At 36.0% G+C, this 17421-nt stretch overlaps 1 protein-coding gene across 2 annotated transcripts; it reads left to right on the top strand.

Annotated features, from left to right (window-relative positions):
* The first annotated feature begins 1068 nt into the window (after positions 1 to 1068).
* On the top strand, positions 1069 to 17257 carry LOC108989273 (beclin-1-like protein). Of its 2 annotated transcripts, none has more exons than XM_018962829.2 (10): positions 1069 to 1422; positions 2220 to 2560; positions 2669 to 2839; positions 3481 to 3605; positions 3806 to 3854; positions 4436 to 4594; positions 8721 to 8806; positions 9572 to 9643; positions 9974 to 10123; positions 14634 to 15029. In XM_018962829.2, the coding sequence occupies exons 1-10, from the start codon at positions 1284 to 1286 to the stop codon at positions 14857 to 14859; spliced, it is 1518 nt and encodes a 505-aa protein (XP_018818374.1). In that variant the 5' UTR covers positions 1069 to 1283; the 3' UTR covers positions 14860 to 15029. The 2 variants fall into 2 exon arrangements, with proteins under 2 accessions (XP_018818374.1, XP_035548119.1); XM_035692226.1 differs by lacking the exon at positions 14634 to 15029 and adding an exon at positions 16089 to 17257 and having other exon boundaries at positions 1094 to 1422.
* Positions 17258 to 17421: the final 164 nt, after the last annotated feature.

The raw sequence follows: 17421 nt of genomic DNA, 5'->3' as shown, positions 1-17421 counted from the left end.
CAAAGCTATTAACCTGGAATCGGCTGCTTCGAGAGTTTTGTTAAGTTACAAGAACATCTATTAACTTGTAAATAAATTTTTTAATTTAAAATACTATAAAAATAGAAATCAAAACTATTTCAAAAAGTAAAGAGGTAAGGAAAAAAAAATAAAAAAAGAAAAGGAAAGAAGATGCTTGGATGTCTTTAAGAGCACTCTCGTTGGAATAGCTAAATTAAAGTATATTTTTGATGAATATAAGATGAATTTAACTTTTAGCTATTCCATTTATATAAATCTCTACATTGGAATAGCCATTTTTTCATTATATGACAATAAAATAATATAAGATGAATTTAATTTTGACTATTCACATCAAATCTCCAAATTGAATTATCTATTTATTCATTATATAGTAATGAGTAATTAATAATTTTTTAATTTTTTAATTTTTTTAATTATGAATTTATTTTATTTTTTCATATTTTACTATTTATAATATTATATATTAATTTGTAATTGTATTCTAATTATATTTTTTCAATTGTCATTTAAAATGGAGAGAGAAATAATTAATATTAAAAGGAAAGAGAAAGAAATAATATAAAAATGATTTGATGAATGAATAGTGTCTTCCAAATTTGAAAATTAGTTTGGATATTACTGTAGCTATATTCTAAATATTTGGAATATAGCTAATTCAATGTGAGCAATTTATCCACCTAATAGCTAAATTCTCATTAGATTTAACTTTTAGCTAATCCAATGAGAATGCTCTAAATATGCCTTCAAAAATGTTTCTAATGTATTTTATTTTTTTATTTTTTTAAATGTTTAAAAAAGTTATCACTAATAAATTTTTCTATTTTTTTAAATTAAAAAAATTAAAATATATAAGGAATACTTTAGACATAATTGTAGTATCACAGGAAAAAAAATATTGTTATATCGATAAAGAAATTAAATAAAATATTCTTATAGAATGATGTGAATTTTTAGATATATTTTATAATAAAAATAATTTTATCTTATTTTATAAAATTATTTTTATAGAATATTTTTATCACTAGAGTATTTTTTAAAAAGAATAAACATCCTATGATGATGCGTACAATTGACCTAGCGCACGACGTCACGGCGGTGCGGTATCCAACCCGATCGTCTGTTTTTGAAGAAAGAAAGAGAGAGGAGAAGAAAGAAAAACCTCAGAAACGAGAAAGAAAACAAATTTCAAGCTTCAAACTGTTTTGATTTGTTCTCTGTAGCTGAGCAGCATAATAGGAGTCAAGGAAGAAGGAGAGAGCATGGCGGATAAGAGTCGTTCCCTCCCGGTGGATCCTACTTTGCCTCGATGGATCTGCCAGAACTGCCGCCACCCCCTCTCCATCGTTGGCGTTGATCCTTACGCCGACAAGTTCTTGAACGATTACTCTTCTCGCTCCGGTTAGCTTCTTTGAATTCATATGTTAGCTTTTGCGAACGAATTCATCTTTTTATTTAATTGGTTCATCTTTTTAGCCTGGAACACGGAATTGTTCATATCTGCGATTTCTTTTTCGTATCCTTTTTTGTAATTGCTTATTTTAAGGCTCTTATGCATCTCTCTTAGCGAATAGATTGTAAGGACCATTTGAATAAAATCATATGTTTCGCTTTGATAATTTTAATTTATTCTTTTTTTTTTTTTTTAATTTATTCTGATAGTCTATGTCTTTGTTTTTTTTGCTTTTTGATTAATTATAATACTTGGGTTTGGATACTCAGCGTTATTCTATCTTTTCGGGGCTTAATTTCAAAATTCCTGACAAAATCAGTGTATTTAACTGCAATGGTTTGGTCCTGCATTCATTCTTATTTCTGAGCTTACTTTAGTATTTGGACTCTGGTTGTGGAGTGCCAATAACTTTCCTTTCTTTTAAGTTGAGTGATTTTAAAATAAAATGTACCTTAATTGTCCATTTACGTCTCTCTGTCAATGCGTGTATGTGCATCACTGTCTTTCTGGCATATTAGGCCTTATTATAAAGGAGACGAGCCCTAGTTAGCAAATTCATTGCCTGCATAAATAAAATGCATTCGGATATGTATCATATGACCATGCGGGACCTAAAATTTTTCACTATTTAGAATTCTGCAAAATGATGAACAGGTAAAATTATCTACTTCTTAGAATTTGCTTAATATTAAGGTAGTATTAGGTTTGTTCTTGATTAGTGTGGTTTGGCAATGAGCATGTGCAGGAATGCAAGGGTCTTCAATTCATGGGGCCAACAGTGTGTTAGGTTCAACTCGCATGGACAACTCTTTTGTTGTGCTACCAAAGCAGAAACCCCAGTCACAAGGGATTCCTCCTCGTCCTCGCAGTGGAGTTGGGCCACCTGATATGAGTCAGCCGGGGAAGACAATGGAAGAGTCCTTTGTGGTTGTGTATAAGTCTGAATCTGCATCTGATGGAAGTGGGACTCATTTGCCATCAACTGAAGCAGGATCCAATGGTCCTTTGCCGCCTCACAACTCTGGGTTTCACTCAACTATAACTGTGTTAAAACGTGCATTTGAGATCGCCACAACCCAGACTCAGGTATACTTAATGTAAAGGAACTCATATGAAACGTAAAGTCAATTTTTAAATTTTGATCTATAATGCCATATTTTATGTTACAGTCTGGTTGTTGTTCATGTTCCACAGGTTGAGCAGCCGCTATGCCTAGAATGCATGAGGGTGTTGTCTGACAAACTTGACAAGGAGGTTGAAGATGTAAATAGGGATATTGAAGCATATGAAGCCTGTCTTAAGCGCTTGGAGGGAGACACGCGAGTTGTTCTTAGCGAGGCTGATTTTCTGAAGGAGAAACTAAAGGTGCTTAACTGGACCCAATCAATTCATGATTCACACTTTGTGTGTCCTGCTTTTTTTTTTTTTTTATCTTTTTAGATTTACAGGGACTTTGTACATCTATGTAAAGAGCTCACTCACTATTTATTCGATGGTAAAAGTTGTTTGCCAGCTCTTCATTTTTGGAGGAGTATTGAGTTTTGTGATGCAATTTGTTGATCTGCACTGGTAACTTAGGCATTTTGAGCACTTAAGGGCTGCAAGAATGCTTATTCCATTTTTGCTGGTGGGGAATGTTGTTATATGTCGAATATTTAATAAATCTATTTTAATTTATGAAGTAAGTAAATGCAAGTGATTATGCTTAAATTTAGGAAATCCATCATTGGCTACTTATTTTATATTAAAAAATTTCCATCTTTGCTGGTTTTATGCCAGCTTCACATGAATGAAGGTCTTGTAATTAATGAGGCCAGGAGACTAGTATGTCTGCAATTTAACCGGATGAAATGATTCACTAATTGAGTGTTTTAAGAAGGGTTGTGATTTTATTAGGACATCTTTTATCATATATGCTGCTTAAGACGATACTAGATATTGTATGATATTACAAATATTTTTATCTAAGACCCAAATGGTAACTCATTAATTTATGGTTGGTGTAGATTGAGGAAGAAGAGAGAAAACTTGAAGCTGCAATTGAAGAAACAGAGAGACAGAAGGCTGAAGTAAATGCTGAACTGAAGGAGCTGGAGTTGAAATCTAGCCGCTTTAAAGAATTGGAGGAGCGGTTAGTTTCTTCTTCCACACTGTTTGGTGAAATCATTTTTTCAGTACTTCCCCGATAATATAGAAGAATGCATCCAATTTTTCTTTTCTTTCACTGCTTTTGTCAATTAGAAATGCTTTATATATGTCTCTTTCTTTACTAAACACTTGAGCTTCTAAAATGATTAGTTGTTTATGCTTCATCAATTCAATGTGTAACAGGTATTGGCACGAGTTTAATAATTTTCAGTTTCAATTAATTTCACACCAGGTGTGTTGCTGATCCTACTCTTTGGCCAATTGTTATTCCTCAAATTTTGGTTATTTATTCTTGGTTGTTATCCAGTGAAGTTATTCTTACATGGTTTTTTAAGCTTCTTTGATGTTGAATTTTTATTTCTTATAGATTTGTTTCTAATGTAGGTTTTAACTATCCCTTAACTGATTAATTTATTGAGAATTAAAATGCTTATTGTTGCTAATACCACTATTGCTGCTAGTGGTTAAATGGTGTGTTTATATGATGATATTTTGCTTGTGGTTCTTGGACCAACTTGCATCTCCTCTCCTAATAGGTAAAAGATGGATGGTAGTAACTTTTTCATCCCACGTGAGTATATGAGTTGTGTATGCGAAACAAAAATATGATTATTTGTTTTTGCAAGTAAAAGAATAAAAATATTGATATTTTCTATGACTGTTTTAGTTTATTGTGGTAACTCAAAGGTTTTGTTCGATTCTTCTAGAAATGGGCAGTATTTTTTTTCTATCTTCTTTCTAACAAAGCCTGATCTTTGTATGCCTTTTTTTTTTTTAATATCTTATGAGAACAAAATCTATGATGGCCAACAGGAAGAGAGAGATGCAATTCTGGCACGAATTGAAGTTTCCCAAGCACATTTGGAGTTGTTGAAGCGAACTAATGTGCTCAATGATGCCTTCCCCATCTGTCAGGAAGGAGAATTTGGTACAATTAACAATTTTCGACTTGGAAGGCTTCCTAAAGTGCCGGTATGGAAACTACGTGTGCCCGCTCTCCCTCACTTTTTCTTCCCTTTGAGAACTGTTTTTTCTTGCAGTTAATTGGAAGTCTGTCCTTCGTCTACCTTGTTTAGTAGACTGTATTGGAAACTCGACATTTTGCTGGATAAATATTTCATTCCATTTGAAATTCTGCTCTCAATGTCATTACTTGGTAGTTGCCAACTTGATGTCATAGGTGTTAAAAATTCGGCAGATTTATTTATTTATTTTAAGTAAGAAAGACACTTTTATTCATCGAACGAAATAGGCGGAGCCCATGTACACAGGAAGTATACAAAAGAAACACCTAATTACATTCTAGAAGCAGAAAATGAAAACAGAAATTCAGAAGACCCTCCATTAGGTACAATGGCAGAAAACCATTGAAGTAAAGAGAATACAAAAAATTTCCAGATTTCCTCTACACTATGCTCCTTATTGTTAAAGCACCGCTCGTTCCTTTCCCACCAAATACCTCATAAGACACAAAGGAACAATCTTCCACACTGCAGCCAGTTGAGGACAACCATGAAGCCCATTCCAACACGCAAGTAACTCCACTACTTTCATAGGCATTATCCAAGCCAGCCCAACTCTACAAAAAACACCATCCCATAAAGCCTTAGCCACCTCACAATGTAGAAGAAAATGATCTACTGATTCATCATGTTTCTTACACATGGAGCACCACTCCATAACAAGAAGCCACGCTTCCTCAAATTATCGATTGTCAAAATGTTCCCAAGTGATGCTGTCCAAATAAAAAAAGCAACTTTGGACGGCACGTGTGACCTCCAATTACGCTTTCACGAAAAATAACTGCAATGCTGAACAGTCATCACCTTATAATATGACCGAACCGAAAACCTTTTACTCCCTGTATGCTTCCATAACATTTTGTCCCTCTCATTACTTTTGATACCTAGAGAATACAAGAAAGTATACAAATCTGCAACCTCATCAAGTTCCCAATCCTGGACAGCTCTTATAAAACAAACATCCCACTGCAAGGCACCATTAGAACGGATCAACAAGTCGAAATGGATGCATGCTGATTAGCTACCATTCGAAAAATAGTTGGAAACATTCTAAAAAGAGCATGCTCACCACACCAAACATCAAACCAAAAGCGAATCCTTGAGCCCTCTCCAGCAACAAAATTAACATATTTAACAAAATCCTCCCACCCCTTTCTAATGAATTTCCAAAGACTCACACATAAGTTCCCCTAACCTCCTTAGGACACCAACCCCCCAATCACTCCCATATTTCTGATCAATAACCTCCCTTCACATCAATTCCCCTTCCATTTGATACTTCCACAGCCACTTCCCCAATAAAGCCTAATTAAAACTACTCAAATTTCTTTTTTCAATTAAACTGATTTTTACCTATAAAAAAAACTACTCAAATTTCGTACCCCCAAACCTTCATTTACAATAGGACAACAAACTCTATTCCAGCTCACAAGATGAAATTTATTCTCCTCTCCCACTCCACCCCATTGAAATGCACGAAATAACTTCTCAATCTGGTTTGCCACTCCTACGGGCAATGGGAATAAAGAATGAAAATAAGTCGGAAGATTGGAAATGGTACTTTTGATAAGAGTAATTCTACCCCCTTTTGATAAGTATAGCCGCTTCCATCCTGCTAATATTTTTTTTCTCAACCACCCCATCCCAAATATTCCTAGTCTTGAAAGACGCCCCCAACGGAAGACCAAGATATTTTAAAGGAAGAGAAGTGACTTTACAGCCCAAAAGATCTACCAAACAGTTGATATTCCGCACATCCCCCACCAGAACTATCTTCGACTTTCCCAAATTCACCTTAAGGCTCGAAACAACTTCAAAACATAATTATACAGCCCTTAAGGTTTGAATCTGTCCACGATTAGCATCACAAAAGATAAGGATGTCATTTGCAAAAAGGAGATGAGAAATTGTGATAGTTCCATTATTAGCATTTCCCATCGTAAAACTAGAGAGAAAACCCCCCTTACAGTTGCCTCCACCATACGGCTCAATGCCTTCATGATAATAACAAAGAGAAAAGGAGATAACAGATCCCCCTGTCTCAAGCCCCTCGAGCTTTGAAAAAAATCACAAGGATTTCCATTGACTAACATTGAAAACCGAGCAATAGAAACACAATGTCCAATCCACCCACACCACCTATCCCCAATACCACATCTCCAAAGCATAGAGAAAAGGAAATCCCAATTTGCATGATCATTCGCCTTTTCCATATCAAGCTTGCAAAGAACTCCCGGAACGCCCTCCGTCAACCGACTATGTAAGCATTCATTAGCAATCAGCACAAAATCAAGTATTTGCTGATCCCGAACAAAAGGAAAATAATCTTATCCATCACCATACTCATAGGATGATACTTCTAAATTACTAAATTGATGACAAGGTTGTAGCCTAGTATTTCCATTTTGGGGATTTCCATTTCGGCAGATTTATAACACTTATGATACTTCTAAATCACTAAATGGATATCATAATTGCCAACTGCATATCATAGGTGTTAAAGTTCAGCAGGTTTTCTTTCCAAAAATAAAAATGTTCAGCATATTTGGTAATTGGAAAACTAAGTTGTCTGCTGAAATGAAAAATGGCAAGTGGCCTGATGACAAGTTTACAGCCTAGTATTTAGGATGTCTGACACAGCTTGCAATATGAAGTGGGATATGGTATGTCGTCCTATCTCCAATGGTGGTTTGGGTATTATAAATGTGAGGATTTTTAATTGGACGCTACTTGAAAAATGGTTGTGGAGATATAATAAAGAACCATAAGCCTTGTGGAAGGTGGTGATTGAACATAAATATGTAGGCATCTGGGGGGGATGGAGTACTAAAGAAGTTAGAGGAGCACATGGAGTGGGATTGTGGAAACACATTAGAAAAGGATGGGAGGTGTTTACTCGTCACACTCGATTACAGTTGGGGGAGGGTTCCAGGATTAAATTTTGGAAATATATTTGGTGTGGGGATACCCCACTACAAGTTTCTTTCCTGTCATTATTCCAAATCGCAAGTGATAAAGAAGTTGCAATGGCGGATGTCATGGGGCTTTCAGGGGGTCAGATCCATTGGGATATCAGTTTTAGTAGAGCAGCATAGGATTGGGAGATGAGCAGCGTTGCTGATTTTTACAGCCTCTTGTATTCCGTTCAGCCAAATACTCAACAAGAAGATGGACTATGGTGGTCACCCGTTGGGAAAGGTGCATTCTTGGTTCATTCTTTTTATAAGGTTCTCACTCAAGAGCCTAACACTTATTTTCCCTGGAAAAGACTTTGGAGACGCAAGACACCTTCCAAAGCTGCCTTTTTTGTTTGGACAACATCGTTGGGCAAAATTCTCACAACTGACAATTTGAGGAAAAGGTGGGTAATCATAGTGTATTGGTGTTACATGTGTAGTGGAGGGGGAGAGTCGGTGGATCACCTTCTCTTACATTGCGAGACAACAAGGGTGGTGTGGAATGAGGTGATCAGTAGAGTAGAGTTGGCTTGGGTTATGCCAGAGACTGTAGTGGCAGTGCTGGCCAGCCGGACAATTTTAGGAGGCTTGAAGCAAATTAAAGCAGTTTGGAAGATGATCCCTATCTGTATTATGTGGTGCTTGTGGCAGGAATGCAATGCCAGGACGTTTGAAGACAGAGAGATCTTTAGAGGAACTTAAAGTTTTATTTTACAACACTCTATGTACATGGGCCATTGCTGTTGATTTTAATGGCATGAACCTTTATGACTTCCTTACTTCTTTGGTGCCGTCCTAGCTAGGGCACACTCTGTATTTTCTTACTTGTATCGGGCTTTGCCTTATTCTTTGATTAATATAGTTTTGTTTACCTATCATAAAAAAAAAAAAAAAATGAGGATACCTGTGCTTTATGGACTCATTGCACCTCTGCTGTTGCTCGCCTCATAAGTTTGTACTCTCTTCCTATTTAGAGACTGTGTGGCATTTAGTTTTCATTCTTTCCATTAGTTTTACTAGTGTATGCTTTAAATGAACTTCTCTTTTTAATACTTGTTTCATAATAATCTGATAGTTAGGTTTTAATTATGATATTTATCATATTCTGGAATCATATAGGTTGAGTGGGATGAGATAAATGCTGCTTGGGGCCAAGCTTGCCTTCTCCTCCACACAATGTGTCAATATTTCCGGCCAAAGTTTCAGTATCCTTTATCAATAAAAATTTATGTCTTTATTGAGTTGTTATATAATTATGTTTTCCCATCTTAATTGTATATTACTGTAGCTGATGATGCTGAAAAGGATAAAGGGCTGACACTAGAGTTGCCTTTTTTTTTTTTTTTTTTTATCTGGTGTCTATGCACTTTATGAAAATTGAGTCAAAATCATTGTTGGTAAAAGCACAAGGCTAAAGGCACTACGTTTAACAAAAGTGAAGTGTGTGGATGGATGGCGTGCTTTTGTGTGAGCTTTAAATAAGTGTTGAAAAGCACGCTTTTGTATTTTCTCTTGAAAAAAAAGTTAAAATCAGTTTAAGACCCAAAAACTGACAAACAAATATTCTTAAGTATTTTGTTGATATTGAAGATCATTTATGTCCCAGGGCATGATGTACATGCTTTGAGCCTAATATAATAGTTCAATTTGGCTTTCTAGATGGAACGATATTTGATTGTTATGTTAGCACAGAAGTCAATGCCTAAAATTCTTGAATTGGATTTGATGCAGGACATGGTTATTACTAATCAGTTTAGAAAATGCCTTGTTCCATCCATCAGAAATCATTTAAATGCATGCTTGCATAAGCTGCAGTACAATGAGGGAATCTATTCTGTTGACTTTATGAAGAAGAGAGGCTTCTGCAAACTCTAATAAATACATACATTCCACATTGTCCTACATTCTTGATTGTTTCATATTATGGTTTCTAAAATGACAAGTGACATCCTTAAGTCATCTTGTTTTAGATATCGAATAAAAATTATTCCTATGGGCAGCTACCCTCGAATTATGGACAGCAACAACAATACTTATGAGCTGTAAGTGTTATATTTCCTTGATTTGGAACTGGTGTTGAAATGATCTCATTTAACTTAATAAACTAAGAGCAGTATGAAACCAAAAAAGCACTCAGCAACCTGCACACTGTGAATTAAGTGAGGATTTAATTGACTATTTGACCTGTTCTCAACAAATTCCATGTGGCCTAGTTAAATGAGATCAATAACCAATGTCTCCACTCGAGTTTTGTGTATGAATAGCTGACATATGTGAGAAGTCAGGTTTAGCCATAAGATCATATATTTGATGTCAGGAAAACACATATGGTTCAAGTTTCTGTTTTTCATGTTGTTTCTTATTTTATCTAGGTTTGGCCCTGTGAACTTGTTTTGGAGCACTCGTTATGACAAAGCAATGACACTGTTCGCGACATGCCTCAAGGACTTTGCCGAGTTTGCACATTTGAAGGATCTAGAAAACAACATACCTCCTGACAAACACTTCAAATTGCCCTATAAGTAAGTCTTCTATTGTTTACTATTATTATTTCATTTATCCGTCTGAGTGCAAGTCACTGTGAGTATATCTTCATCAATGTAGCCAAAAGAGATGAGTGGCCTTCATATATAGTTGCCTTATTTGTCATTTTACTTGCTTTTGTACCATCAAATCTAAATTTTGGGAAGGTTGCAGTTAGGAAATTGGCATGTGTATCCCATCTCCAACTGAGACTGCTCAACTTTAACCTTTTTTTCTTGATAAAACTGTTTGCATCTTGCTTGTAGCATGCAATTCCTCTCTCCCTAGAACGTCCAAGGTGGACTTGGTGAGATGATAGGCGAATAGAAGAGTTTAGCTAATAACATAATATATTTAATCAATTAAAAGTTATCAACATGAAAGCATTAGATGTAATTAAGTTACTAATTTTCATTTAATATTAGTAGATCCTTTTAGTTTTTCTAACATGTGTCTTTTGGTTTTCTCCACTCATTTTTTTAATTAGTTTTGTAAGGAGTGAGTTTAGTTATTGAATACTAGATAGTTACAGAGCTTATATGTTATAGTTATATGACTGTTGATGGCTATGTTATTTTTACACGCCATCATAAAGATCTATGGATTTCTCTCTTTACTCAAGAAAAGTTTGTGAGGTTTCCCATCACTAACATAGAAACAAGGGAGAGTGAGAGGAAAATTTTATAATATTTTTTTGATCAGTAAACAAAATTTTATTGATCATAAGAATAGGCAATAGCCTAGGTATATAGGACGTGTACAAGAGGGTCACCTGAGCGTTCTAGTTTAGTGATACAAGACATTCATGGAAACTCATTCCGTCAAAATCAATTACAACCAACTAATGAAGTAAAGTACTGAAAATCAATTTCCTAAGCTCTTCCATTGATTACCCTCGTTCTTCAAAACTTACTATCATAAATGCACCACCATAAGCATATTAGGACCATCTTTCATATTGCTGCAATATAAGAGTTACTCTGAAGGCTTCTCCAAGAAGCTAAGCAATGAATCACCCTTCTTGGCATCACCCAAGTTGTTCCATAATGTCGTGGCAATCTCATAGTGAAGTAATAAATGATCAACTAACTCCCCACTCTTTTTGAACATACAACACCACTCCATGACAAAGAATCGACGTTTTCTTAAATTGTCGAGTGTGAGTATCTACCCCAATGAAGCTGTCCATACAAAGAAGAGTGCCTTTAATGTTGCCCTTGTCTTCCAAATACTCTTCTATGGAAATGGGTTTGGTGTATGTGTGTTCATGGCTTGATAGAATGAGCGGATGGTGGTGAACTTCCCCTTCTTGGAGTGATGCCAGAAAATCTTGTCATCAACTTCCCTCATGTGAGTGGAATATATGAGATCATAAAACTCCGATATTGTGTCGACTTCCCATTCATGTGCATTTCTAAAGAAAGTGACATTCCATTGAGGAGCACCATTTGATGTAACCAACAGGTTTGCAATTGAGGCTTTTTTCATTCTTGCTATGCCATAGACTTCGGGATAAGCTTCCTTGAGTGTCTTGTCGCCACACCATATGTCATGCCAAAATTTAATTTTGAGTCCATCACTCACCTCAAACCGGGTATTTCTATTGTATGCATCCCATCCTCTTCTTATGTGCTTCCAAAGCCCCACGGTCTACTTACATCCTTGGAGCACCAACCGCCCCATACTTCACCGTACTTCGATTCTATACCCCCCCCCGGCAACACACACACAAGAAATCTTGTTGGCTGAAGTTTCTCCATGCATTGTGCCACCTTGGTAGGAAGCGGAATAGTGATAAGAAATAAGTACACAAGTTGGATAGAGCACTTTTAAATAAAGTAACCCTACCTCCTTTGGATAGGTACATCATCTTCCAGCTAGCCAGTTTTTGCTCCATTTTCTCCAATACATCATTCAAATTGATTTTGATTTGAATGGTGCAACCAAGGGGAGAGGCCAAGATATTTCATCGGCAAATGAGATATCTTACATCCCAAGATGGAAGCCATGCTCTCCACATTAGTAACATCTTCCACCGTAACTACTATTGATTTGGTCAAGTTCACATTCAATCCCGAAATAGCTTCAAAGCAAAGAAGAAAGAGCCCTCAAAGCTTGAATATGATCATTGGCCCCACAAAATATTGAAGTGTCTTCGGCAAATAACAGGTGAGATATACTTGCCTCCCCCGCTGAAAATCTGCAGAGGAAACTGCCTTCCACAATTTTTGAGATCATCTTGCTAATGGCTTCCATTACAAAAACAAACAGTTGCAGCGAAAGAGGATCGCCATGAGCTTTTAAAGAATCCCATTGGGGGGTGCCATTCACCATGATAGAGAAACAAGCTGTTGAGATGCAATGAGTAATCCATGAACACCATTTCGAACAAAAGCCACATTGCTCGAGCATGTAAACCAAAAAGCTCCAATTGACTTGGTCATAAGCCTTTCACATGTCTATTTTGCACAAAAGACCCGGCTCTCCCGACTTGAGTCTACTATCCAAACATTTGTTTGCGATAAGTACCGAGTCAAGAATTTTCCTTCCTCTAACAAAGGCATGTAGAGGCTTGGATATTAACTTCTCCATCGCCAAGCTCATCTATTCGCCAACACCTTCGACATGATCCTGTACATCCCACTCACCAAGCTAATAGGTCGATAATTTTTTACCTCTACCGCACCTGGTTTTTTGGGAATGAGAGCAATAAAGTTGCATTGAGACATTTTTCAAACCTTCCATTTTCATGGAATTTATGAAAGACACCCATAATGTCATCTTTGATTACTTACCCAACAAGTTTGAAAACAATCCATACCGGACTTGGAGCTTTGTCATCCACCATACTTTTTATTGCCTTCCTTATCTCCACCTCTTTGAAGGGTCACTCAAGCTGTGCTACCTCTTGCGACTCGAGAACATCAAAGGTAAATCCTTATAATTTCGGTCTCCAAGAAAATTCTTCCGAAAGCTATTGCTCATAGTACTTTTCAATGTGGTTCGTGATCTTTGGTTGATTTGAAGTAGCCACCCCATCCACCAATAGTGTCTCGATAGTTTTGTGCCTCCTATGCGAATTTGCCACCTAGTGGGAAAATTTGGTTCATTTATCCCATTCCTCTAACTATAATGCTCTTGATTTTTGTCTCCAAGATATTTTCTCCAATAATGTAACCCTTTCAAGTTCCGCAGACACTTGGACTTTAGAAGCTCTCTCCTCTGCAGATTTTGAGTTCTTTAAACAGAGTATGTTTTTGGCATTCCACATTGCCAAACACTTGCTCATTCCAAGCCTTCGGGTCTTTCTTTGAAGCCTTCAATTTACTTGCCATGACATAGCTGTGGTTTCCCTAAAATTGGTATGAAGACCACCAGTATCGGACTCTCTCAATGAATTCCTTTGATTTCAGCCACATTTTCAAACTTAAACATTGGGACTCCAGGAATACCTCCACAATCAAGGATGATGGGAAAATGGTCTGAGCAAAGCCTGGAGAGTCTCTTATGAATAAGATTTGGGTAGCATGCTTCTCATTCAGGTGATACTAAGAATCTATTGAGCCTTGATCAGGAGGGGTGTTCTCAGTTATTCGACCAAATGTGGGAGCCACCTGCAAAAGGAAGATCTAGTAAATCTTTTTCAAAGATGAAGTTTGAGAATTCTACCATTGTGGAATTGAAACTAGAGCCACCTGATCTTTCACTTGGAAACCAAGTTACGTTGAAGTCACCACCAATACTCCAAGGTAGGTCCCATATGCTGTTTACACCAGCCAACTCATCCTATAACAACTTTCTTGCATGGTCTATATTAGGATCATAAACACCTGCAAAAGCCCATTGGAATCCATCCACAACGTTCTTGAACGAACAAGCTACCATGTAGTCTTCGCACAATCTTTCATCTTCTCCATCACCCTTTGATCCCACATCACTAAGATGTCTCCCAAGGCTCCATGGATGATAAATGAAGCCACCCCTCTTGATTACATCCCCACAAAGTTCTAACTGTATTGAAAGCTATGTAATATTGACAATTTTTTAAAGGTTATTTTTAGCTTATGTAACAAAGTTTTTTTTCTTTTTCGCGAAATGCCATGGTAAGCAACTTAGATATATATAGTATTTCACATTTAATCAAATTTTCAGTTCCTGTGCATCAAGCAAATATTAAGGGCTCGTTTGGACACTAGTATCTCATAATTCTGTGAGTAGTAGTGAAATAGTTTGAGTTAAGATGTTTTATTAGGTTTTGAGTAATGAGAGAAAAAATTGAATAAAAATATTAAAATTAAAGAAATAGTTGTATTAATTTTTGTGTTTTGTTTTGAAGTTTGTAAAAGTTGTAATGATTAGATGAAAAAGTTGAATATGTGAAATTGAAAATTGTTTTGTGTTTAAGTGCTATTTGAAAATGAAATTTTGAGAAGTTTTGAAAATTTCTCATCTTATTTCATTTCTCAAACAAGCTCTAAAAGTCCACGTCTCTACGTTGTAATATTGCAGAATTGAGAATGACAAAGTCGGAACCTATTCCATCACGCAGAGCTTCAACAAGCAGGAAAACTGGACCAAAGCTCTCAAGTACACCCTCTGCGATTTGAAATGGGCTCTTTACTGGTTTATAGGGAACACAAACTTCCAGCCTCTTACCTCAGTGGCATCTTCTCATGCTGATGTTCCAGATGTAGGTTCTTTGTACATAAAGCGTGGTACTGACCCCCAAGCCTGAATTCTTTAGACCAATCAAACCCATCACACCAAATGAAGTCTACTCCACATACTGACTTGTAAATGAATATTAACTTTAAATCTTGTGCAGTTCAAATCATTGATTTTGTCCTATTACGCGTTCATGTGGCATTAATTGGAAAGCATAAGTTTCTATTTTGTTACGGAATTGTTTCTTGAGTTGTAAATATCCCAAGACACTATAGATTGAGACGCAATAGGACAGATCACGGTCCATTTAATATATAATATGTATACTATACATACATATATATGATATACTATGGTATATATTACATGATATTATAATACTATATCATATAGTATATTATCTTATAGTATATTAGTATATACTATGAGATAATATACTATATTATAATTAGCATATAGTAATACCATATATTATAGTATTTATATATGAAATCACTATATGATATATTATACATATAATATCATATAGTATATAATATATTAAATATAAAAATTCAATTAATTTACTAAATTCAAAATAACCACAGTTCGAATGGTAAATAATATTGTTCGAATGGTAAGTCAAAACCGTTTGAACGTATAACTTATTGTTTGAACGGTTCTGTACATAAAACGTATCGAGGGAGGCTTTTAAACGCCGTCGTTGCTGTCGTCTTCACTGCCACCGTCGAAGATTTCTTGCTTTCAAGTGGTACATTCTTTATATATCTTGTTTGGGTTATTCTAAGTAAGTTTTGTTAGATTATTTGTAAAAAAGAAACAAATTTTATTTTTCGGTTGATAGCCAACATAGGTGGCCGGAAATCCACCGTAGGTTGTTTATCCATCATTGTGTAGTTGTTATTTGTGAAAGAAACGAAAGGAGTTGATGGATTCCCTTCGTTTTCATAGTTGCTGAGTTGACTCAACCATGACTGAATTCGATCCATATACCGTTCGGATGATGTTGTATTCATTTGAACAGTAGGAACTCAAACTTTGAATGTTTGATTGGTTCACCATACGTTTGAACCAAATTTAATTTCTGCGTTCGAACGTATATGATTCACGTTCGAATGTATATGATTCACATTTGAATGGTGATTTAAAATTTTTAAGGTTCGAACGGGAATGGATTTGATCGAACAGTATAACAGAAAACAATTTCTCATTGTTTTAATTAGTATATAATTTTATGAATATTTATGTATTATATTTTATAACTAATGTTGTACATATATTTTATTTTTTAAATTTCAGGTTGATAATGTCTTAAGGAACATAAGCGTGACAAACCAGGGCAACTTTCCATCGAAACAGCTCGAGAGGACTATTTTATTAGAGTGTCAGGTGAAGATTTCTAACTTTTTGACTCTTATCGGTGGTGCCAACCCAGATGATAGAGGGACATACACGATCTCTATCTGAGGAGCTTCGGTTATATTTTTAGATTAGTATTCCTAAATTGCGCATTGCATATCCGAACGTGGTGTTTAGAGAGTCTTTAGCTTCGGGTGATGGGGGAGACTGTTGAGGATGAGGGATCAACTATACAGATGAGCTCGATTTCCTCGCTGATAATGAGGTGAGGGAGTTGGTTGCTGATCCAGATGCTTCTTTGTATGATGGGATGAAGAGCATCAAGCAGGTAGATCTATCTGCTTTCTTCAAGATCATGAATTTGATCATCACCAACAATATTGATCATTGACAGCACAAGACAGAGGTTGGCATGGATTAAGTGAAGTTTATGATACGCGTTGCTTGTGACAATCCTATTGACCTAGTGGGTTATATATTTGATCGGATTCAATCAGAGGCCTAGTACATTACGACGGATATATTGCCATTCGGGAGCCTAACCACCCAATTTCTACATGTTGGGGTCCTACCAAATATTGTCAAGCGTGTCTAGGAGCCGATGAGACCGATCAATAACTCTACCCTGTCACGAAGCATGGGACACTTGAGACTTTGTCTTCGTGGTCTTATTCCAATCCCAGTCGATACTCAAAGAGATGGACACCTAAGAGATCATGGAGTATTGGCTGGTGAGATATCCACGCAAGCCGAGGCATTATGCATAGCTACTTGTGAGGAGATTATTGATATAGTGCGTGCAAAGATCAGTGGACAGACATTAGCAGTGATCAATGTAGTGCGTACGGAGATCTATACTGCCATGTCTAACTTACATACAAAGATTAATGCTAGCATATCTGACTTACTTACATAGATTAATAGGTGTTCGAATATTGATTATCTTTGGCATTCAAACATACTGTATGTTGTTCGAACAATAAGTTAATGTTCCGCTAAATTCCCGTTCGATCATATATAATATCTGTTCAAACATTGATTAACCTTGATATTCGAATGTTGTTGTATGTTGTTTGAATGGTAAATCAATGTCCCGCTAAATTTTGTCACTTAACGTGCCAAATTGTCATTCGATTATATATAATTTTCGTTTGAATGTTTATTTATTTTGTTCAAGCATTTTTTTGTGGATGTTCGAGCAGTTATTTTATTAGAGATGAAAATTTGCATCCTTACATATACCATTCGAACATGTTCGAATGGTAAACACATT

Source organism: Juglans regia, chromosome 7, assembly GCF_001411555.2.
Source record: "Juglans regia cultivar Chandler chromosome 7, Walnut 2.0, whole genome shotgun sequence".
Classification (NCBI taxonomy): domain Eukaryota; kingdom Viridiplantae; phylum Streptophyta; class Magnoliopsida; order Fagales; family Juglandaceae; genus Juglans; species Juglans regia.
The sequence above is the reverse complement of the archived record's forward strand: the minus strand, read 5'-3'. Positions and strand labels throughout refer to the sequence as shown.

What these genes read in the sequence shown, in the direction of transcription:
- LOC108989273 (XM_018962829.2), top strand. Translation starts at nt 1,284, where the DNA reads ATGGCGGATAAGAGTCGTTCCCTCCCGGTGGATCCTACTTTGCCTCGA. An exon ending in CGATTACTCTTCTCGCTCCG is followed by an intron (nt 1,423 to 2,219) that starts GTTAGCTTCTTT and finishes GAGCATGTGCAG; the next exon opens with GAATGCAAGGGTCTTCAATT. An exon ending in TCGCCACAACCCAGACTCAG is followed by an intron (nt 2,561 to 2,668) that starts GTATACTTAATG and finishes CATGTTCCACAG; the next exon opens with GTTGAGCAGCCGCTATGCCT.